Here is a 20153-nt window from a genome sequence, read left to right on the forward strand (position 1 = left end):
CTCACTTAACCAATCCATTCACCCATGGGGGGCACTATTGAGAGCCATTGTCATACAGTAATATATTGTTATAGTACTTTATATCTTCACCAGTTTGGGAACAGAGATCCCAAAATCAAGTCTCCTGTTTTATTCATCCCGCGTGATAAAAAGCAGTAAACACTACGTATAGTTACATTTCTTTTTACGTAACAGTGTTACCGATAATTCAAGTAAACTATTATTCATTCCGATAAGCTGATAAGCAGTCAAATCAAACTACTCTTCTCCCCACCTCTCTCTCAAAAGATACAGTATCGTGTAAAATTTAAATGTTTACTCCAGTTCGCTTTGCATCTAATGTTGAGAAGTCACTGCTCTTCTTTTTAGTAACTATTAAACCCCGCTACCGACATTTACCATTTTTAAGTTTTGTCTTTAAAAAAGAAGTATTCTTTATTATTTATGTACTAAAGTTTGACTTTAGTATTTAACTTAAACTTCTGGGAAATATGAACTAGTTCATTATAAAGTTACTTTTTTCATCTTTCATTTAAGAGTCGGAAGAGGTTATGTATGAATCATACCAATTCTGATAAAATTCTTTTCTAATGTAAGAACGTCTGTTTATAAGAGGGCGGGATTTCTTATTTCAGGTTCCATGGTAATCGTGTAAGTGCTTTCATACTTTTCCCATATAGATTGTATGTCCTTTTGGATAGCATATGAATATGAAATTATTATATGAATACAATAAATACCTATTCAATTTTCCAACCATGTCATCGCTGGAAATTCCAACTTTGTTTCACAACCCCATTAACAAGAAAACTACAATTGTTCATCTAATTTTATTATTACACTGAAAGATGTGTTACTTACCTCACTTATACTGATAGCTGTAATGGGGCCGCAGCGGATCAGTAGTAGAGCGTTTATCTCTGTTACATGGTGTCCCTGGTTCGATTCCGGCTCGCGCCAAGTGAACTTCGAGGTGGACAAACACCGTGTGCGTGGGTTTTCTCGGAGTTCTCCCTTTCCTTCCACTGTCTTTCTTTCCACCATTTCCATTTCATTTCTAATTATCACCGTCTCCTTTAGCCTAGCCGGCATAACCATGGGATGTAAAACTTAAAGATTTCATTTTATATCAGATAGCTGTAATAGTGTTTAAAACATGTGGAGCTGTTAATGAAAGTTATAATTAATTCTTTAGATATATTTACAAATATTAAGCTCCACATGCAGAGGTTAATGATGGAAAAAGGAACACCAAAATTACGTTTGCCAAATATTGTGCGTGAGCGTGGTAGGAGGGAAAACTTGTTTTGATCTATCAACTTCTGAAATGAACAATAATGATCTCTCTCGTACATCTGAAATGAACAATAATGATCTCGTTTTCTTTCCTTAAAAAAAAGGTATAATTAGTATTATTGTTAGTATTACTATTATTGTAGGCTGTGTGATTTGTCTAAAGGCTAAATAAATGACAAACAATTGAAATGTAACTACATAGCTATAGTAATCTGTAGTACTCCGTCATTTTGAAAGAACATACTAGCTGTTAGATCTTTGGAGCCTTCTTGAATAATAAGGAAATTTGTTTTAAAGACATTTGAGATAAATTGGTAATATAAGACTTATTAACACAACAGGCCAAATAACATACTTTATACCGCAGCATACGTTTATACAAAAATTAGTATAAAAAATATTTCTAGAGTGATTCATTTTCGTTGAGGACTATCGAGAGTTTTTTTTTTTTTTTTTTTTTTTTATATCTTCCAATATTTTGTCAGTTTTTATTTCTATGAATTTGCCAGTCAGTTACCTCATTCAAGTAAGACATAAACGATAAGCCAATTTCCGTTCTTCAGATTTTTTTAATCAGTTGTAAAAGTTATGAGTATTCTGGCATTTAACTGGTCCTTACCGCAAATTGAGGAGCTTCCATTAATATGGTTTTCAAGTAACTTCTACGTCTTGACGCCCTCCCGCTGGTTGTCAGGGCTAGTGCGCGCGCATCTTTGTTGCACGGTGTTCCGGGTTTGATTCGTGGGAGAGCCTTGAAATTTGAACGCATGACAATCGTTTGGATTCCGCTATAAACTGTAGGTCTATGTCTCTTACAGACTTGGTGCTGAAAGAGACGCGTAAACTCCGAACTCTTCGTCGTGACATAGCGATTATCCGTGTTAGTACCATCGATCAGTTGTAGCCTTTTCCTTCCCTCACTCTTGCTATCATTCCTTTTATCATGTTCCTCAGTACACAGTTCTCTTCAGACCATGTCCCAACCGGTTTCTCTTCCGTATTCTAGTTGTATCCAGTATTGTTCTTTTCTGTCCTACTATTCGTAGCACATACTTATTAGTTCTCCGTTCTGTTCAAGCCAGCTAGTGTTCTTCATTATTCTTCACACTCACATTTCGAAAAATTTTATCCGTTTCTTGTCGCTTTTGTGTGGTATCTGCAGAATCTATTCCGCAGAGTAAAGTACATCACATGAATTGTTTGATAAGCCGTTATCTTAACTCCTTATTCGAAGACTCACAAAATATACATGTTCTTTTCCGAAATTTTCGTTTATGACTCATATCATTGTTGTTATTTCATGTTTGCATTTCACGATCTAGGATATTTGGTACATACCGCTTCGCTCCAATCATCATTGCTGGCTTTTTAATGTATATTTTCATCCCGCATTGTTTATAACTTTTTCAGATTTTCTACTATTATGTTATGTTCTTGTTTAGATTTCACAAGAAGATTTATTTGATCCACAACTTATGTACTTTTAATCCTTTTGTCTGTTCGTAAAGCAGTCTTTCCTGTTTCTTACAGACAGATATTAAAGAACGCTGATAAAAGGAAACATCTCTGTAAAACTACTGTTTCAATTACAATCTGTTAAAACTTCAGTCCATGTTCATATCAGTTTTTACCCAGAATAATTGATAAGAAAACTTTTTAATGTTCCACGTAAAGCATCCTATACACACAGAGAAGCTTAACAATATGCGCGTCATGTTAAACTGATAGTTCTTCTATGTATTAAACATGATTGTAATAGTTCATTTATGTGTTAAGCATAACGGAAATTGCTAATTAATTGCCTTTTTTTCAGAGGTTTGGTGGGAAGCAAGAATTTGACTCGTGATTCGATGCAACCAGTATTAGAAAAACTGAAAGATCATCTCATAGCAAAAAATGTTGCTGCCGATATTGCTGCTAAATTATGTGAGTCAGTTGCAGCCAAGTTGGAAGGAAAGGTAGTGTGTTGTTGTTTGTCATTGTGTTATCGATTACATGTGTTCTTAAAGGATCGACTGGAACTCTTCATCTATCTCATGACTTTAATCATGATGGTATAAGTAGTTGTATCAAACAAAATACCTTTCTTCAAGAAATATATAATAAATAGAATCACCTTGCTAGGGTCAGTAACAAAAGTTGTCGTTGCAAATATCTGAATTTTCACGTAACCACTATGCACCTGAAATTACTCTAACCTTCAACTACTGATACCATAAGATGTGATTAAGAGTTGCAGTCAATGCTTTAAGAACACGCCGCTGAGGAAAATGGGATTATCCATTGAAAATTTCGGCAATAATTACATGATAGACGTATGCCAAGGTTAGTCCAAGTTAATAATTATGAACTTGTTTACCGATACTCCATCTTTCATTTGTGTTTGTCCGTATCTCCTGTAGCGTTAAGGGATGAACATAAAATGATAGGGATTTTACTTTATTTCTGTAACTTGAGGTCATAAGATCCTGTATTTATACATTTGCTATCTATTCTGTTTGAAAAGCTAGTCATACCAGTTTTTATTGCATCTACTGATATTATTATTATTATTATTATTATTATTATAGTAAAACCTGTCAACCTGGCCACCTCTCTAAGTTAGCCACCTGCTCATCTTGGCCTGGTTCGTCTTGAACCTGCATTTTCCCGTAAGATATTCGTTACCTATTACTCTGTAAGTTGGCCACCTGTCTATCTTAGAAGTTGGCCACATTGGAACAATGTTTACTCTATCATGATAATGATAAATTTACCTGCGTATCTTGGTCACGTAAAATACCGTTTTGCTATTTTTCTTAATTCCGTCGTATTCTCATAATGGAGGCAGATGCTCTGTATTTGACTGGAGAAAAAGAAGCATGGATTCCCACGATTTGTTCTTGGAGGTCAATGGCCAGAACACTAACCTGATAAAGGGGTGATGAAGGACGATGTGAATAAGAAAAAGCACGTATTTATTTACGCTTTATATTGTACGTATTTGTTTACCCTGTCTGCTTTAGTAAAACCATTAGTTATGTCGGCTTCTTTCATCAGTGAGGACCTTTAGCAATTCCGGAAAATTCTCAAGATTAAAGCTAACCATCTCCGTTGTCATCTGTTGGTACCTGTTGCTCCGAGGGAAACACTTATACCTAATTGACAAGAAGTAGACGATACTATACATAAACTACGAAATTAGAATGTACATATATGCAAAAAAAGAATAAAAAAAATACGTCTAGAATGAACCAGCATAAAATACGTAATTTTTTCTGGTACTGTATATTGTTATGATTACTCTATATATATTATTTAAAAGTAGCTGTCTTACCATTGCTTATTAAAATTTTACAAACAAGTAATGCTAGAAATCATATTCTAAAAATACACCAATCACACTTATTTTCTGTAAGTTGGCCACTTTTCAAGGAATCGAGGGTGACCAACATACACAGGTTTTTCTGTATTATTGCTTTGTTTTAAAATTCTTTCAATGTTTGCAATGTAACGAAACCAATGTGCAAAATACTAATAAATTTTGCAGGTTCTTGGAACATTCGAGAGCGTTGCTTCAACAGTAAAGAACACTTTGACTGAAGCACTGGTTCAGATCCTTTCTCCTAAACGACGAGTTGACATTCTGCGTGATGTTATAGAGGCTAAAAACCAATGTCGACCGTATGTAATGGCTTTTTGTGGAGTAAACGGGGTTGGTAAATCTACGAATCTTGCTAAGGTAAGTGCATTGTTTTCATATTTGAATGCATGTAGATTTTTTCTTGTGTTAATTTGAATAACGAATACTGATGTCAGTGTACGCCACTTGAAGGTGTTTGGTTTAATTTTTGATAAACAAAACTCCATAATAGATGTGAGTGTACGCCACATGAAGGAGTTCGGTTGTAACCGGAAGGGTTCGGTTTTCGTCGGTCCCTGTTCGGGATAAGCCATTCTTGTAACCCGGCTGGGTTCGATTCTCTTGTTCGGGCAATAAAAATTTTTATTTATGGTAAACTTAGTGATTAGAGAGAACAAGCGCTTCACTCCGCGGATAGTAATGGCTAGAATAAAAGGCATGCAAACCTCCAAATTGGATCACGAACCAACACGAACTTAAACTGAGGTTGCACTCGCGCGTACCCACCGTCTTCGGTAAGCCCGTTAACATCTACAGAATGCACACGAGTACCTGGATAGAATACCAACAATCTCGGTAGTGATTCATGCTGAAACGATAACAGAAAACAAGACAAATACATAGGATAGGATTTATTTGATTAAAATAATTTACATATGAAGTTACTTACGTATACCCATTTTTCAATAAATTTTCATTAATAAATCTCTTTGTATGTTTTTAAAACCTTTTAGCCCATTTGGTATTTCAATAAAAAAAATAAAAAAAAAATGACGAGGAATAAATTTAAAATGAAATAATAGATTTTTGCCTGCGTATGTCAGGCTTGCTAGCACATGACCACCTAGCACACGTTGATTCACTTAATATCATTTCACTACACAACACCAACAGGGGATTAAAATGAAGGAAAAGGATGGATATTGAAGTAAAATCTTGCAATTTTCCTTTCTTTTCGTGATAATCGTTTTCTGGCTCCGTCCCTTCTACTGCGGCTCAGCTCTGACCATGATCAAGTTTGTGACTGAATCACTAAATATTGAATAAATTGATAACACAGCGAGTAGAATTGTTCTTGCTAACAACTCGTATTGTCTTACCATAATAGTCGATGAGCTTGACTGCGAAATTTACATATTCTTCTAATAAAATACATACATTCGTAGTTTTCACGGCGTGCACTTATGTAACTTTGGGTAATTTCCATTATTTTTTACATACGTTCCATAACTTCATTAAAATTTCACGTTGAAACAACTGCATTGACCCTTGTTCGCATTAACATAATCAGTTCTACAATATTTCGAGGGATGATTCGACAAATTAAAGATTTTGTTAACACGCAATGCACATCTTGGTTCTTTTCACACAACCCATGGCGTCACAATGCTCATCTTCGCGCTCTCCGCATCAAGCGTCCGTATCCTTACGTATACTAATAACTACGCTTATTATTGAAAAGCACTCTTTCATAGATAATAGACACATTGACGAATTTTATACTTGCTCGCCATTAAAATAACATAATCAAAGTGCTAAAAGTATTAGAATTAAGCATCGATTACACTAGAATTTACTGGATTATTTTTCAAAAGAGTACAGCCACTTTACTTTCTTTTGTGCCTTCAGCAAGCAATGCAAGTCACCACTGCACAACGTTGCTAACACATTAAAAAAGACAGAACTACAATATTAAGGTTTGCGTCAACGTATAGTGCATGGAGCCTTATTCCACTTCAGATGAGACTGACTAGGGAATTCAAAATGGAATGGGAGTGTGGAAAGACACACGCTCACATGGTTCGATTTTTGATAAACAAAACTCCATAATAAACTAAATTTTACTAAGGCTACGTTTAAAGAATAACATTTTACCTCAAATTAAAATAAAGTATAAGATGAATAAATATTTCAAAATAGAAAATATTTAAGTCCTTAGATTTGTCTAGTGGGATGTATCTAATTTACTTCCATTTTAGCGTTGCATTTTACGGACAGATTAGTAATTTGAGATCCTGAGCATTATACTAACCCGCTGATATTAGTGACACTGAGGGTAGTCTATCAGACAATGATAATATCCACAAATACTACCGTAAGAATACATGGAGAACTGATATTTGAATGTCCGTATCTTGAAATCAACTTGATCGTCATCTCCATCAACGAAGTCAATTCTTAACTTTTGACCCTCTACGTTCTGTCCAAAATCGTTGGAGAGTCATCAAGTAATTCTTGAGAGTTTTGCTCTACCTGGCTGACGATCAGAGAAAATATATAGAGAAATTTTAATTTAAAAAAAAACGTTAAAAATTGAAAACAAAGTTCATATTTAAGGCTTGTCGCTAAACTCACCCCCATTTTTTTTTTTTTAATTTAGTGAAAAACTGAAAGAGAATGAACAGTGACAAACATGCAGAAAATATGCCAGGTAGTATCTACAAAACTCTATTAAATACACTAATAAATGTTCTCAAACCTTTCCTTATAGAAAAGAAATTTCGGTGCGCAATTTATGACTCATAATTGTTGGGCATCCAATTTTAGACACTATGTAGAGTGTGTTGAAAATAATTAATAGTTCATGGAATATCGTTTTGTAGATATTATCTGGCTTACTTTGTATATTTTTAGTATTCTTCTTCAAGTCATTCACTAAAATTTAAAAAAGGGATGAGCCTTAAGTTATAATTAGTTGGTATTTTTTAAAGGAAACTTTTAACATACATACATACATATATGTAAAAGGACTGTTAATCATAATCAGTTATACTCTGTAAGTAGTAATATTGTGCCGATTCTGAGCAACTGAGCACACATAAATTTCGTCAGTTCCGACAAATGCAGAGAACGAATTTCCCAGTACCGCCTGATACGCGATGCCGGAGACATCGGATACCCAGAGACGAGTCGGGAAATTGAGTCCTCCGTTACAGGGATGTATTCGTTCTCTTTTACGATCCCTTTTTTCAACCCCTATATAACGTGTCACACGTATCACCCAGCAAAGTAAAATCGAAAACTCGTTCTCTTTCACGACCCCTTTTCGGGGTTTACTCATTCTCTTTTACGACTACTTTTTAACCCTTACGTAACATAGCAAAAATTACATAAGACTATGAACACTTAGCAGAGAATAATGGGGGTGTACTCGTTCTCTTTTACGACCACCTTTCGCAACCTCCCTATGTAAAAGAGCAGAGCTGATAAAAGAGTATGGCTTATTTTTCAACTCCTATTTAACACAGCAGAGAAAACATAAGACTATGAACCAATAGCAGGGGTACCTTCTATCAACCCTATGTAACATAGCAGAGATTACATAAGAAAGGCTACTAACATAACAGAGAATAATAGGGGGTGTATTCCTTCTCTTTTTCAACTCCTATTTAACATACCAGAGAATACGCAGAGACTACGAACACCTATTTTCGCAACACCCCTATGTAACATAGCAGAGCTAATAAAAGTATGACCAGCTTTTTAACTCCTATGTAACATAGCAAAAAATACATAGCAGAGAATAATGGGATTGTATTCATTCTCTTTTTCAACCTCTATTTAACATACCAGAGATTACATAAGGTTATGGCATATAATAGAAATTCCAACACCTATATAGCATAGCAGAGAGTAAAGAGTACGAACACATATTCCAACACAGTGTCATTTAAACCCCTATTTAGCATATAAGGGTGTACTCGTTCTCTTTTATAGTACCTTTTTTCAACCCCTAGTTAACATAGCAGAGATTATAAAAGACTATGGACCTTTTTTCAGCTATTATTAGCAAAGGCTACAAGCACTGTTTTTAACCCAGAAGCAGAAACCGCGTTTTTTTACAACCCATATTTTAAACATGCTAATTACAAATATTATATTAGTTTATGAGGGATACGCCAGTGTTGGGTAAGTTACTTGTAAAAATGTAACGCGTCACAAGTTACTTTACTTTCCCTTAAAATGTAACGCGTCACAAGTTACTTTACTTTCCCTTAAAATGTAACGCGTTACTTTTAGGACCGAAATATGTGAAAAAATCTTATTACTTCAATTTTCCGTACTACTAGTACTCACAAGTAAAGGGTCCAAATGGATGAATCGAGTTGCGGGATGAGACTTAGTTATCTTGATAGAGGATGTGAAAATGTGTATATGTGCAAAGTTATAGTGGCTGAGCGCCATAAGAAACGGAGGGGGAGGGAGTCAAAGTTGGCGGAAGAAGGGCTATGCTATGTTATTTAAATACATCAAATAAACTGTTGAATCGTGAAAATATGAAAGATAGATAACGCAGACGATGGTAGTTTCACATATTGGGAAAATAAGAGTGGGCAGAGTAGATCACGAACCTCCGCTGCCATCTTGGAATCCGCCATTTTGAAATTGTTAGATTTTTTGAATTGGAAATGTACTCATGTGATATATCAATTAGAGCCAGCATGTTCTCAAAAACTCAATTATAAACTTTACTGATCGTTATCTGCACTTATTTGGAAGATTTAGGATCATCTTTATAGTTACTTACGAAAATCTAGGAGGCTGATATTCGTATGTTGAAAGTCTGGATTATCACGAATATACGTGTAAATTGAACATATCTACAAACCAAGAAAACTAACAGTGAAATTTGATAATAATAATAATAATAATAATAATAATAATAATAATAATAATAATAATAATAATAATAATGTAATAATATACAAGTTGGATTTCAAATTTCACTGTTAGTTTTCTTGGTTTGTAGATATGTTCAACTTACATGTATATTCGTGATAATCCAGACTTTCAACATACGAATATCAGCCTCCTAGATTTTCGTAAATAACTATAAAGATGATCCTAAATCTTCCAAATAAGTGTAGATAACGATCAGTAAAGTTCATAATTGACTTTTTGAGAACATGCTGGCCTTAACTGATGTATCACATGACTACCTTTCCATTTTTTTAAAAAAAAATCCATTTCAAAATGGCGGATTTCAAGATGGCGGCGGAGGTTCGTGATCTACTCTGCCCATTCTTCTTTTGCAAATATGTGAAACTACCACCGTTTGCGTTATCTATCTTTCACTATTTTCACGATTCAACAGTTTATTTGATGTATTTAATAACATAGCATAGTCCTTCTTCCACCAACTTTGACCCCCTCCCCCTCCGTTTCTTATGGCGCTCAGCCGCTATAACTTTGCACATACACATATTTTCACATCCTCTATCAAGATAGCTATGTCTCATCCCGCAACTTGATTCATCCATTTGGATCATTTACTTGTCAGTGGTGGCTCAGTGGTTGAGCGTTCACCTCCGGTGCTTGGGGTCCCTGGTTCAATCCCAGCTCGCGCCGTGTGGACTTTGTGGTGGACAAACACCGTGCTCTTGGGTTTTCTCGGGGTTCTCCCGTTTCCTCCCACTTTCTTCATTCCACCATTTCACTCATCTCTCATCATCACAGTCTCCTTTAGCCTAACCGGCATAACCGTGGAACGTAAAACTGAAATATTTCATTTCATTTTCATTTACTACCAGTACCATTGCACTCGTAGTTCACTCACTGAATGTATTGATTTGGAGCTGTCAAAATCTATGACAAAATCTTCCAGGTGTTTGCAATCAGTACACGTAATTTTCCTGATGCTGTCCTCATCTTCCAAAAACAGCAAGTGGCATTACAGTCTTATCTGTTTCTCAGTGTGTCGGTCACTGACATACGTAGTTCATGCTCCATTAATCCATTCTGAGAAATTCAATCACAGGAAAGAAACATTTTTTTCCGAAAAATATACATATATTGTAGTTACTCATCCGAAATGCAACGCGAAAAAAGTAACGCAAACTAGGTACGTTACTTAAAAATTTGTAACGCATTACCGTTACAGTTACTTTCGAAAAATGCAACGCGTTACTAGGAAACGTTACTTAAAAAGTAACGCATTACTTCTGTTTATTTCCCTAGACTGTAATAGTGGGTCCTGTCCTTCATATTTCCGGTGTTGCCTAAAGATGCTTACACAGAAACGCGAGTGGAGTTAAGTGAGTATTCCAGCTTTGTATCCCACTTTTATGCTTTTTAGGCTAAAGGAGATGGGTGGTTAAGAGAAGTGAATGAAGGTATAATTGATGGAATTTCAATGTCGGGGAAACGGGAGAACCCGGAGATATCATGTCGAGATTGAAACAGGGACCTCTTGCACTAGAGGTGAACCCTCTATCACTGTACCACCATGCCTCCCTCCCCCCACAGAAAAGAACTTAAAAAAAAGTTAAATATGGTTTCTTTTATTTTTTTTAAACTTATTTTTAGAGAAAATATAAATTGTACCTTATTTAACTTTCTTAAACCAAATTACTTAGAAGTTTCTATTCTTGAACTCACTGTTATCAATACTAAGAGCTGGAAAATTCAGTGCAGCGCCTTAGATCTGAAAGTAAAACGTGTGTGATACTTGCTCCTTAAAAGCGACAAAATGCTCTTTAGACGCAAAGGAAAGCCCTCATGTGGAAAGTGGAAAAAATGGGGAAATACCTCTTTTCTTCATGAATATAAGCAAAAGTTTCCCTTTATAGACGATCCTTCAATTACAGTCAGTTGCGAGCGGAGGTGTCGGGAGTATCAGAGTCGTGATGCTAATGGTAATATGGTGTATACATATAGATTTGATGAAGAAGTAGTAAGAACAGCTTTCATTTACACCTTACAAGTATTCGTTGTATTTTGGTACTCACTTGAGGAAAGGCGTCTGAAAGGATTACTTCCTTATGTCAGTGTCAGGACTGATCTACGCGTCTTTAGAGAGATTCATAAGGATCCATCACTTCAATTACTGGCATTAGAAGAGTACCTGAATTCTCTCGACAGCGAAGACAGTGATACATCGAGTCGCTCTTGTTGCCTAAATACAGGAAAAAAAGAGAAAGAATTTGATATTTTCGACTTACAAGATCAGATGTTTAAAGGAATACATACACACAACTCTTGCACCACGCTTGGATCCGATGATGATGCTCGAAGCGAACTATCAGAGCATGTTGTCCTTGAGGACATTATAGAGTCGGAATTAGACCGAATCTTCCTTACCAGCAGCAGAGGAAGTTTTCAACAAAACCACAACCGCCAAAGAGATCTTGATGGAAAAATTTGTGTTGTTGCAGCTTCATCGGTGAAGACGACGCTCGAAGCGAAATATCCAAGCATGACGTCCTCGAGGACATTTCAGAGTCCAAGTCTCAACGGCAGCATAGATAGCTTAGCAAAGTCACAAGCGCCAAAGAGAACTTGGTGGAGAAAGTTGTTGTGTTGCTGTTTCATTAGTAATTGAATAAAGGGAAATTCTGCGAGTATTTTTAGAGCCGTCTACGCAAAGTACAGACGCCTACAACAGGGAACACTTTTGGCTACCTAACAGCAACGCCGACACTGAGGAAGAGTTAATTTCCCTGATATTTCAGATCTTTATTACATTGTAAAGTCCTTTTGGAACTTGGAAAAAAGAAGAAAAAAAAATTTGAATTGTAGTTGCCGAGCCTTGGCATATAAAAAGAAGTTTGGGAAATAATAGAAAAAAATATCAACTAACATATATCGTATATGTATATGATTTCGTTTAACTTGCAGTAATAATAATATGATGATGATCCGCTGGGAAAGGTGATGACGAATGAAGTGGAGAATTATCAGGCATCGTCTTGGAAATTACTGAATTAGGTTCATCAGAAATGATTTAAAACATTACTTCTTCATGAATTGGCCATTACATGTGGATGTTATGATATGCATTGTATTAATTTATTGTACTACTATGTATGTAAAGAAGTATGTAAAGCTTCTATTTCGTTTATTGTATTTAAAGAATATACTATTGTGAATACATCATAAAACAAATTGTAAACATTTGTGAAAGCCCAGACAATGATTTACAATTATTGTAAATCATTTTTTAATAGAATTAAAAGTTTCTATTCTTGAACTCACTGTTATCGATACTAAGAGCTGGAAATTTTTTTAAAAGTTTCTTAAAAAATTTCATTTTTTAAAAGTGAAATGATCTTTGGAAGAGTATCTGAAGTAGAAGATGGGACGATACTGGTAGAGAAACGAGCGTTGGAATGAATGAGAGGTGCAAACCATATTCACAAATAGTTTAAAGAATTATTTTCTATTGTATTGTTTCATTGGGCACATTTTGATGAGAACTTTTTTTTTTAAAAAAAAAAAGAAAGAAAGAAAAAAAGACAGAAAGAAAGAAAGAAACTAACAAACAAATTAACTTCGTTTTCATCATATCACAATGTTACCTGAAAATTCATACAATAAATTTGTAATTATATATTTTGGTTAAAAAGAAACTATTAAAAACCATACGTTGCTTTAACCAGACTTATTATTATTCCTAATACTTTTAAAACTGTAAGAACAAGGGACATATACTTTACCATTTCACAGTATAACAGCTGTTCCCAACCTGGAGTTCTCACTCTTTGTTTACAATGTGTACATTGTATAATCAATAGAATTTGCTTAAAAGTTTTAATCGCAAATGACAGACAAAAGTTTTGATATATCAACAGCTCTCAACTTACTTACGTAAATAGGTCGATCTAGGGCTCTTTCCACACGTTGAAATTTACGAAAAGTCGAATTTTTGCAATAAACATTTTCGTAATCAAGTATGAAAAATAAAAAAAATCGACAAATTATTCCAACTTACCAGTAGTTCGTGCCTCAGTCAGTAGATGATTCGCAAGATAGAATTTAGAAATTTAATACTACAGGATGGTCCAAAAATGTGGAAACATCCAAATAAAATCCAAACCGTTCAGAATAGGGAAAAAAGGAAAATGTGATGATAACAAACAAGGGGAAAGTCTTTTGAGACATAATGGCACCATCGGCCGCAGTCTTCAAATACGCCATCTTGAAATGGCGGAAACATTTTAAAATGAGAACCCTATCGTGTGAAAAATGAAATAGGACTGAAATTTTTCCTGCAAGCCAGTGGTGAAATGTTTTGGGCTCTACGACCAACCGTTGTAAAGTTTTAACTGGTTTTCTTTTGTTTCAGGTGGCGTAACACGGAATGGCACTAACAAGGGATGAGCGGATAAAAATCTTGTTAATCTCTGGCAAGCGCAGCAGCAGACAGATCGCAGACGATTTCAACGCTCGTCACTCAGACCGGGAACACATTTCCCATAGTGTAGTGTGGAAAGTTACAGCGAAATTTAAGGAAACCGGTCGGTGGAAAACAAACCAAAATCAGGGAGGCTTCGCACAGCTACTGAGGAAGCTACATCCACTGCTGTATTGGTATCATTCGCGAAAAGTCCCATCCGCGGTACCCGTCGCCTAGCCCACTAATGTGGTGTATCAAGTACGTCCATCCTGCGAATCGTATCTGTGCATAAGAGGCACCCATACAAGATACAGCTATTCCAATATCTAACCGAGGATGATCCAGATCGTTGAGTCTAATTCTGAGTGGGCCGCGGAAAAAATCAGACAGAATCCTCGATTCGCATTTTGTGTGTGTGTGTGTGTGTGTGAGGTGGGGGGAGGTGAAAAGCAAAATCACCGATATTGGTTATTGGTTATTGGTTTGACAACAATCTACACTGGTACGATGATTCTCGGGACGTTGGCTCTGTCAAAGTGCTGGTGTGGAGTGGTGTCTGGGGTGCCCGTGTGGTGGGCCCATTCTTCATCGAGGGCAATTTAAATTTAATTACCTATAATAATATGCTTTAGGAGGGGATCCTGCTGTCTGTCGCATTAGAGAATGGCTCTTTTCCTTTGTTCTGTCAACATGACGGGGCACAACCTCATTTCGGATTATGGGCTCGTGAGTACCTCGATGAGCAATTCCCACAGAGATGGATAGGTCGGCGAGGACCTGTGGAATGGCCACGGCGTTCAACAGACCTCATTCCATTGGATTTTTTTTCTATGGGGTACGTGAAATCCGTTGTGCATGCTACTAAGATCAGGGACATTATAACAACCTTAAATGCAAGATAATTGGCGCGTGTGCCAGCATTCCTGAGGACATACTGGGCAGAGCAATGCATGACTGGCAGCCGCGGATACATTTAACGATTGCTCAGCAGGTACAGCACATTGAACAATTGTTGCAACATTGGTCAGTTGGCCACACATTGTCCGCAGTGTTATATTCAGGTAAGTGCAAAAAATCGGTTAAAACTTTGCAACAGTTGGTCGTACAGTCAAAAACACTTCATCACTGGCTTCCTGGAAAAATTTCAATCCTATATGATGTATCACACGATAGGATTTCCATTTAAAACAGTTCCCGCCATTTCAAGATGGCGGATTTTAAGACGGTGGCCGATAGTGCCATTCTCATGCCGTAAATGTCGCCAATACCTAGTGGCCCACTTACCGGTAAATGTCGATCGTCGATGTAGCGACGCATCGAAGGATTACAGCTAGTGTGCCACTAGTAGCAGGGATTTGTCGAGTCGAAACTAGTGATTGGTAAATTCCCGGTAAAATATTTTTCGAGAATATTCCCTGGAAATATTCGCAGGAAGATTCCCAAAAATGGGAATCTTCCGGGAATGTATGTATAAACACAAAAATTGCATTCTATTACTATATTATGATTTCAAAATAAAATTTGTTTTTATCACAGTATACTTAGTTATTAACAAAGGATTCTTTAAAATGTATATTCTGAACGGTATTATGTTATTTTATTATCATTTTATTCTATTTAGAGACTACGTATAAATGTATGTATACTTACAATATGTTTTGTGCGAGTAAATATGTTGGAAAAAACTTGATATAGAAAGTCCACATACCTTTACACTAGGGTGGGCCGAATTTAAACTTTTTTCGAAAATCGGTTCGGCGAAGCGGTTATAGAGTGTCTTTTAGTGGGCAAAGTGTGCCGGATTTGTTTCAGAATTTTTAGTTAACGCCTTCATGTGCCGTATCGAGGTTTTATGGAAAATGTATACAACCCGCACTACACGGTACAATATTTCACGTTTTTGGCTATGTAAAACACATATATTCCCGTCTTTTTTAGATTCAGCATTAGAGGCAGCTTGAACTATACCTAATTCATCTTTCCAAAGCCCACTTATGTGCAGTTCTTCGCTTAAATTGGCCAAATTTCAACGCTTAAGGCAAGAAGATTGCGTTTTTTATTTGTATGTACAAAAATTTGATTTGTTTAGCCTAAGAGTAGAATTTATTTACTTATTTACTTACGTATTTATTTATCTTGTGCAGTAATGCAATTCATTATCAACATTCTCGATCATTTATTCTTTGTCCAAAATAACCTAGAACTCACTACGAGGAGGTGACTGCACTTCGAGTTCCACCCACTTTTAGTTCTGCCCTGTCTAATTTTCTGCCATGGCCTTACTTGCTTGCGTCCTCACTTGCTTTACTTTTCTAGATGACATAGTCTTTTTCTCGATCCGAGTATTGGCATTTCCTTGCTAGAAATCACGATACAGAGTATGAATCTGTCGCGACTTGCCGGCCCAAACACGGATTGAGAAGGTTGCGTCACCAAACGCACCATTCGCTCTACTTCTTGAGTATGGCGTGGAAACGCAGTTATTTCTTTGGACAGTTTCACTAATGGCTAGAATCGCTAGTGCAGCAATTCAAGATGCAGGGGACATTTAAACGGAGCGCAAAACCTCGTTATTGATAAAAATATAATTAGGAGGGAAAAGACTAATTCAGCGCAGGTGTTCAAGAAAGTAACGACATAGACGGAAAATCTGTTAGAAGAGTCTTCTTCGGTGGAAAAAAAAGACCAGACTCTAACGCAAGCGAAAAAAGGAAAACATTGGTATCGACGGCAGATCGAAGAAGAACACTTAACAATAGTGGAAGAACCAGGTTCAACATATTTGGGCAAGGTCGGCCCAAAGTCTGGTAGTGGAGAAGACATTGCCGCGTCTGCGTACGAATTTCTGGAAGAAAACGGAACTGAAATGAAATTAAATCTTTAAGTTTAACGTCCCACGTTTATACCGGTTAGGCTAAAGGAGACGGTGATAATGAGAAATGAGTGAAATGGTGGAATGAAGAAAGCGGGAGGAAACGGGAGAACCCCGAGAAAACCCACGAGCACGGTGTTTGTCCACCACAGTCCACACGGCGCGAGCTGGGATCGAACCAGGGACCCCAAACACCGGTGGTGAACGTTCTACCACTGAGCCACCGCGCCCCCCGAAAACGGAACTGATCTGTCAACGGTGGTAGCAGCTGGCTGTGACGGTACACCAATCAACACGGGAAGATTTAAAGGGGCTCTACATTGTTTAAAGAAAAACTAAATCAAGAACTTCAATGGACCGTTTGTCTTCTTCACGGAAATGAACTACCGCTTCATTACTTAGTATGACATCTCGACGGGGGAGCATCGGGTCCAAAAAAACTTTCGGGACCCATCTGAAGAAAGTTCGACAAGTGCGAGGAAGCGCCCTTGGTAAAATACCAAGCAATAAATCTTGACTGGTTGGATGAATTCACAAAAGTTGAAGACCTCAGTGCGGACCAACAATATTTACTAGCAATTCACTCAGGACACTGTTCTTCAAACTTGGCGAACAAGAAACCCGGTCCAGTGGTCCAGTCACGTTGGCTCAACAAGATATGTCGCATTCTTCGTTTGCACATTAGCACAGCGAGACCTTGCGAGGCATTCATGTGTCTTGTACAATACATGTCATGGTGTATCCCCGGGTCTGGTTTGCCATCCAGCGAAAGCCATCATGCTGTGAAGGACCGCAGCATTTATGGAATTTGGGAATCTAGCCCAATTTCTACCCACGGAATCTAAGCAGATAGTATTCTCTGCATTTTCCAGTAATTCGCAGTTCTTAAAAATAAATTTTGACACGGACGATTACTACGACATGGTGGAGTGGATGACCTTGTCCCCGCAGAACCTCCGCTCACCAAGATGCTCTCCGACGACGAGATTGAAGAAAATATTTACTTAGTTGCAATGTTCGGAGAAGAACGTTACCGTGCCGTACCCAAGCAATAGAGTGAATGGTATGTTTGGTGACGCAAACTTCTCAATCCGTGAGTGGGTCGACATTTTTTGATGGATGCATACGCTGTGCCTTGGTTTCTAGTAAGAAAATGCCAACACTCGGATCGAGGAAAAGACTATGCCATCTAGAAAAGTAAAGCAAGTGAGTGAGGACGCAAGCAAGGCCATGGAAGAAAATGAGACAGGGTTTAACTAAAAGTGGGTGGAACTCGAAGTGATGTCACCTCCTCGTGGTGAGTTCTGGTTTTTTTTAGAGGAACAGATAGAATAAATGCATAAATAAATAAGTAAATAAACTCTATTCTTAGCCTAAACAAAAGAAAATCAATTTTTTGTGCATACAAATAAAAAAAACGCAATCATCTTGCCTTAAGCGTTGAAATTTGGCCAATTTAAGCGAACAACTGCACTGCGAAGAACTACGTGGGCTTTGGGAAGGTGAATTAGGTACAGTTCAAGCTGCCTCTAAGGCTGAATCTTGAGTTTTACAGAGCCAAAAACATGAAATATTGTACAGTATAGTGCGGGTTGCATAAATTTTCATAAAACCTCGATGCGGCACATGAAGGCGTTGACTAAATATTCTGAAAAAAATCTGGCACACTTTGCGCACTAAAAGACACCGTTTAACCGCTTCGCTCAATCGATTTTTGAAAAAAGTTGAAATTCGGCCCACCCTACTTTACACCGTTAAAACAGTTTAAATTTATATGTAAGTGGATTTTCTAGACTTGACCTTATTATTAATATTATATTAATTTTTTAAATGTTATAAACAAATTAGATTGGTAACTGCCAGAAAACATACGTAGTTTCGAAAAATTCGTAAGGTTGCCAGTGTATGGGATGGCATAGACACAGGTACAGAATGTTGATTTGAGGTATACTGTGTTTTGTTAAGGCCAACATACACTAACGTATTTTTCGGCGCGTAATTTCGGTCCGTAAAATGATGGCATAAATTTCGGTCCGTAAGGTGGCCAATACACCTAGCGTAAAAATAGGTGCGTAAAAGAAGGAAAAAAAAAGGAAGTGGTCATTTTTCGCTCTTCCTCTTGCCCGTTGTTTAAGCACGTGGTCATTTTCCAGTTTACTCAAATTATATGAACAGGATGGATTTATCTCAAGATATGTTTTCAAGTGCAGATGCTATAAACATTGTCTTGTTAAGAAAACGAATAAAAAGAAAGCATAGAAAAGTAGCAAGATTTGGACTAGGAAATGGATTTTAGAGAGAAATACCCAGGGTGCGTATAACAATGATGATTTAATTCAATCTGAAGGTGCTTGATGTGTGGTTTCCTCTTATCTTCCGAAATAAGCCTATTGTTTGGAACTGCAGTCTACAAAGAATAAGGTAGTAAAGGAGGGTAAAACCCATCCGAACTTGCAAATTTTCACATTACATACAAATGAGTTGAGGCGTAGTAAGGGCGAACTCAAATTCTGATAATTTTCGTTAATTTCGAGTGATGTTAGAAGATAAGCTGATACAAACTGAAATACAAAATATGGGCCACTTCCAGAACAACATTTTTAATATGAGCAACAATGTGTTTCTGAAATAACCAAAATGTATTTGTATCATGCTGCAAGCAGTCACTTATTACACACATACAGTGGTGACAGACAGACCCAGAAGCATCTCTATAATAATCCAGAAACGGATAAACTATAACTTGACAAGTACTCCAATGGAAACTGAATGGAATCCTGAATTACAACAGAGTAATTTTTAGAGAAATCAGCAATAATGATAACTGTTTCTTGTACTATGTTCTCCCTTGATATTTGCAAAAAAGTGCTCTGACGTTTAGAAATGAAGTGATGAGCTATAAGATTTGAAAGATTGGTAACCAGTTTGTCAATAAAGTCATTCCATGGCTGTTTTATCCATCCAATAGTTGATCTGTCCGTTTCTTCCCACTGGTAATACTTTAGTGTCTACAAGATTAAACAATTCAGATTGCAGGGGCACGGTGGCTCAGTGGTAGAGCGTTCGCGTTCTGGTGCTAGGGGTCTCGGGTTCAAACCCTGCTCCCGCCAAGTGAACTTTGTGGTGGACAAACACCGTGTGCGTGGGTTTTCTCGGGGTTCTCCCGTTTCCTCCCACTTTCTTCATTCCACCATTTCATTCATTACTCATTATCACCGTCTCCTTTAGCCTAACCGGCATAACCGTGG

General features: G+C 37.0%; 1 protein-coding gene across 1 annotated transcript in view; it reads left to right on the forward strand.

Annotated features, from left to right (window-relative positions):
- The window catches only part of SrpRalpha (signal recognition particle receptor alpha), a gene marked incomplete in the record, with an annotated part of 62172 nt that overhangs the window by 23575 nt on the left and 18444 nt on the right, over positions 1-20153 (forward strand). Inside the window, 2 exon segments of the mRNA XM_081725485.1 lie at positions 3110-3254; positions 4826-5017. Of these exon segments, the coding sequence (XP_081581611.1) occupies positions 3110-3254; positions 4826-5017 (337 nt within the window).

Source organism: Thermobia domestica, chromosome 9 (assembly GCF_964235325.1).
Source record: "Thermobia domestica chromosome 9, izTheDome1.hap1.1, whole genome shotgun sequence".
Classification (NCBI taxonomy): Eukaryota; Metazoa; Arthropoda; class Insecta; order Zygentoma; family Lepismatidae; genus Thermobia; species Thermobia domestica.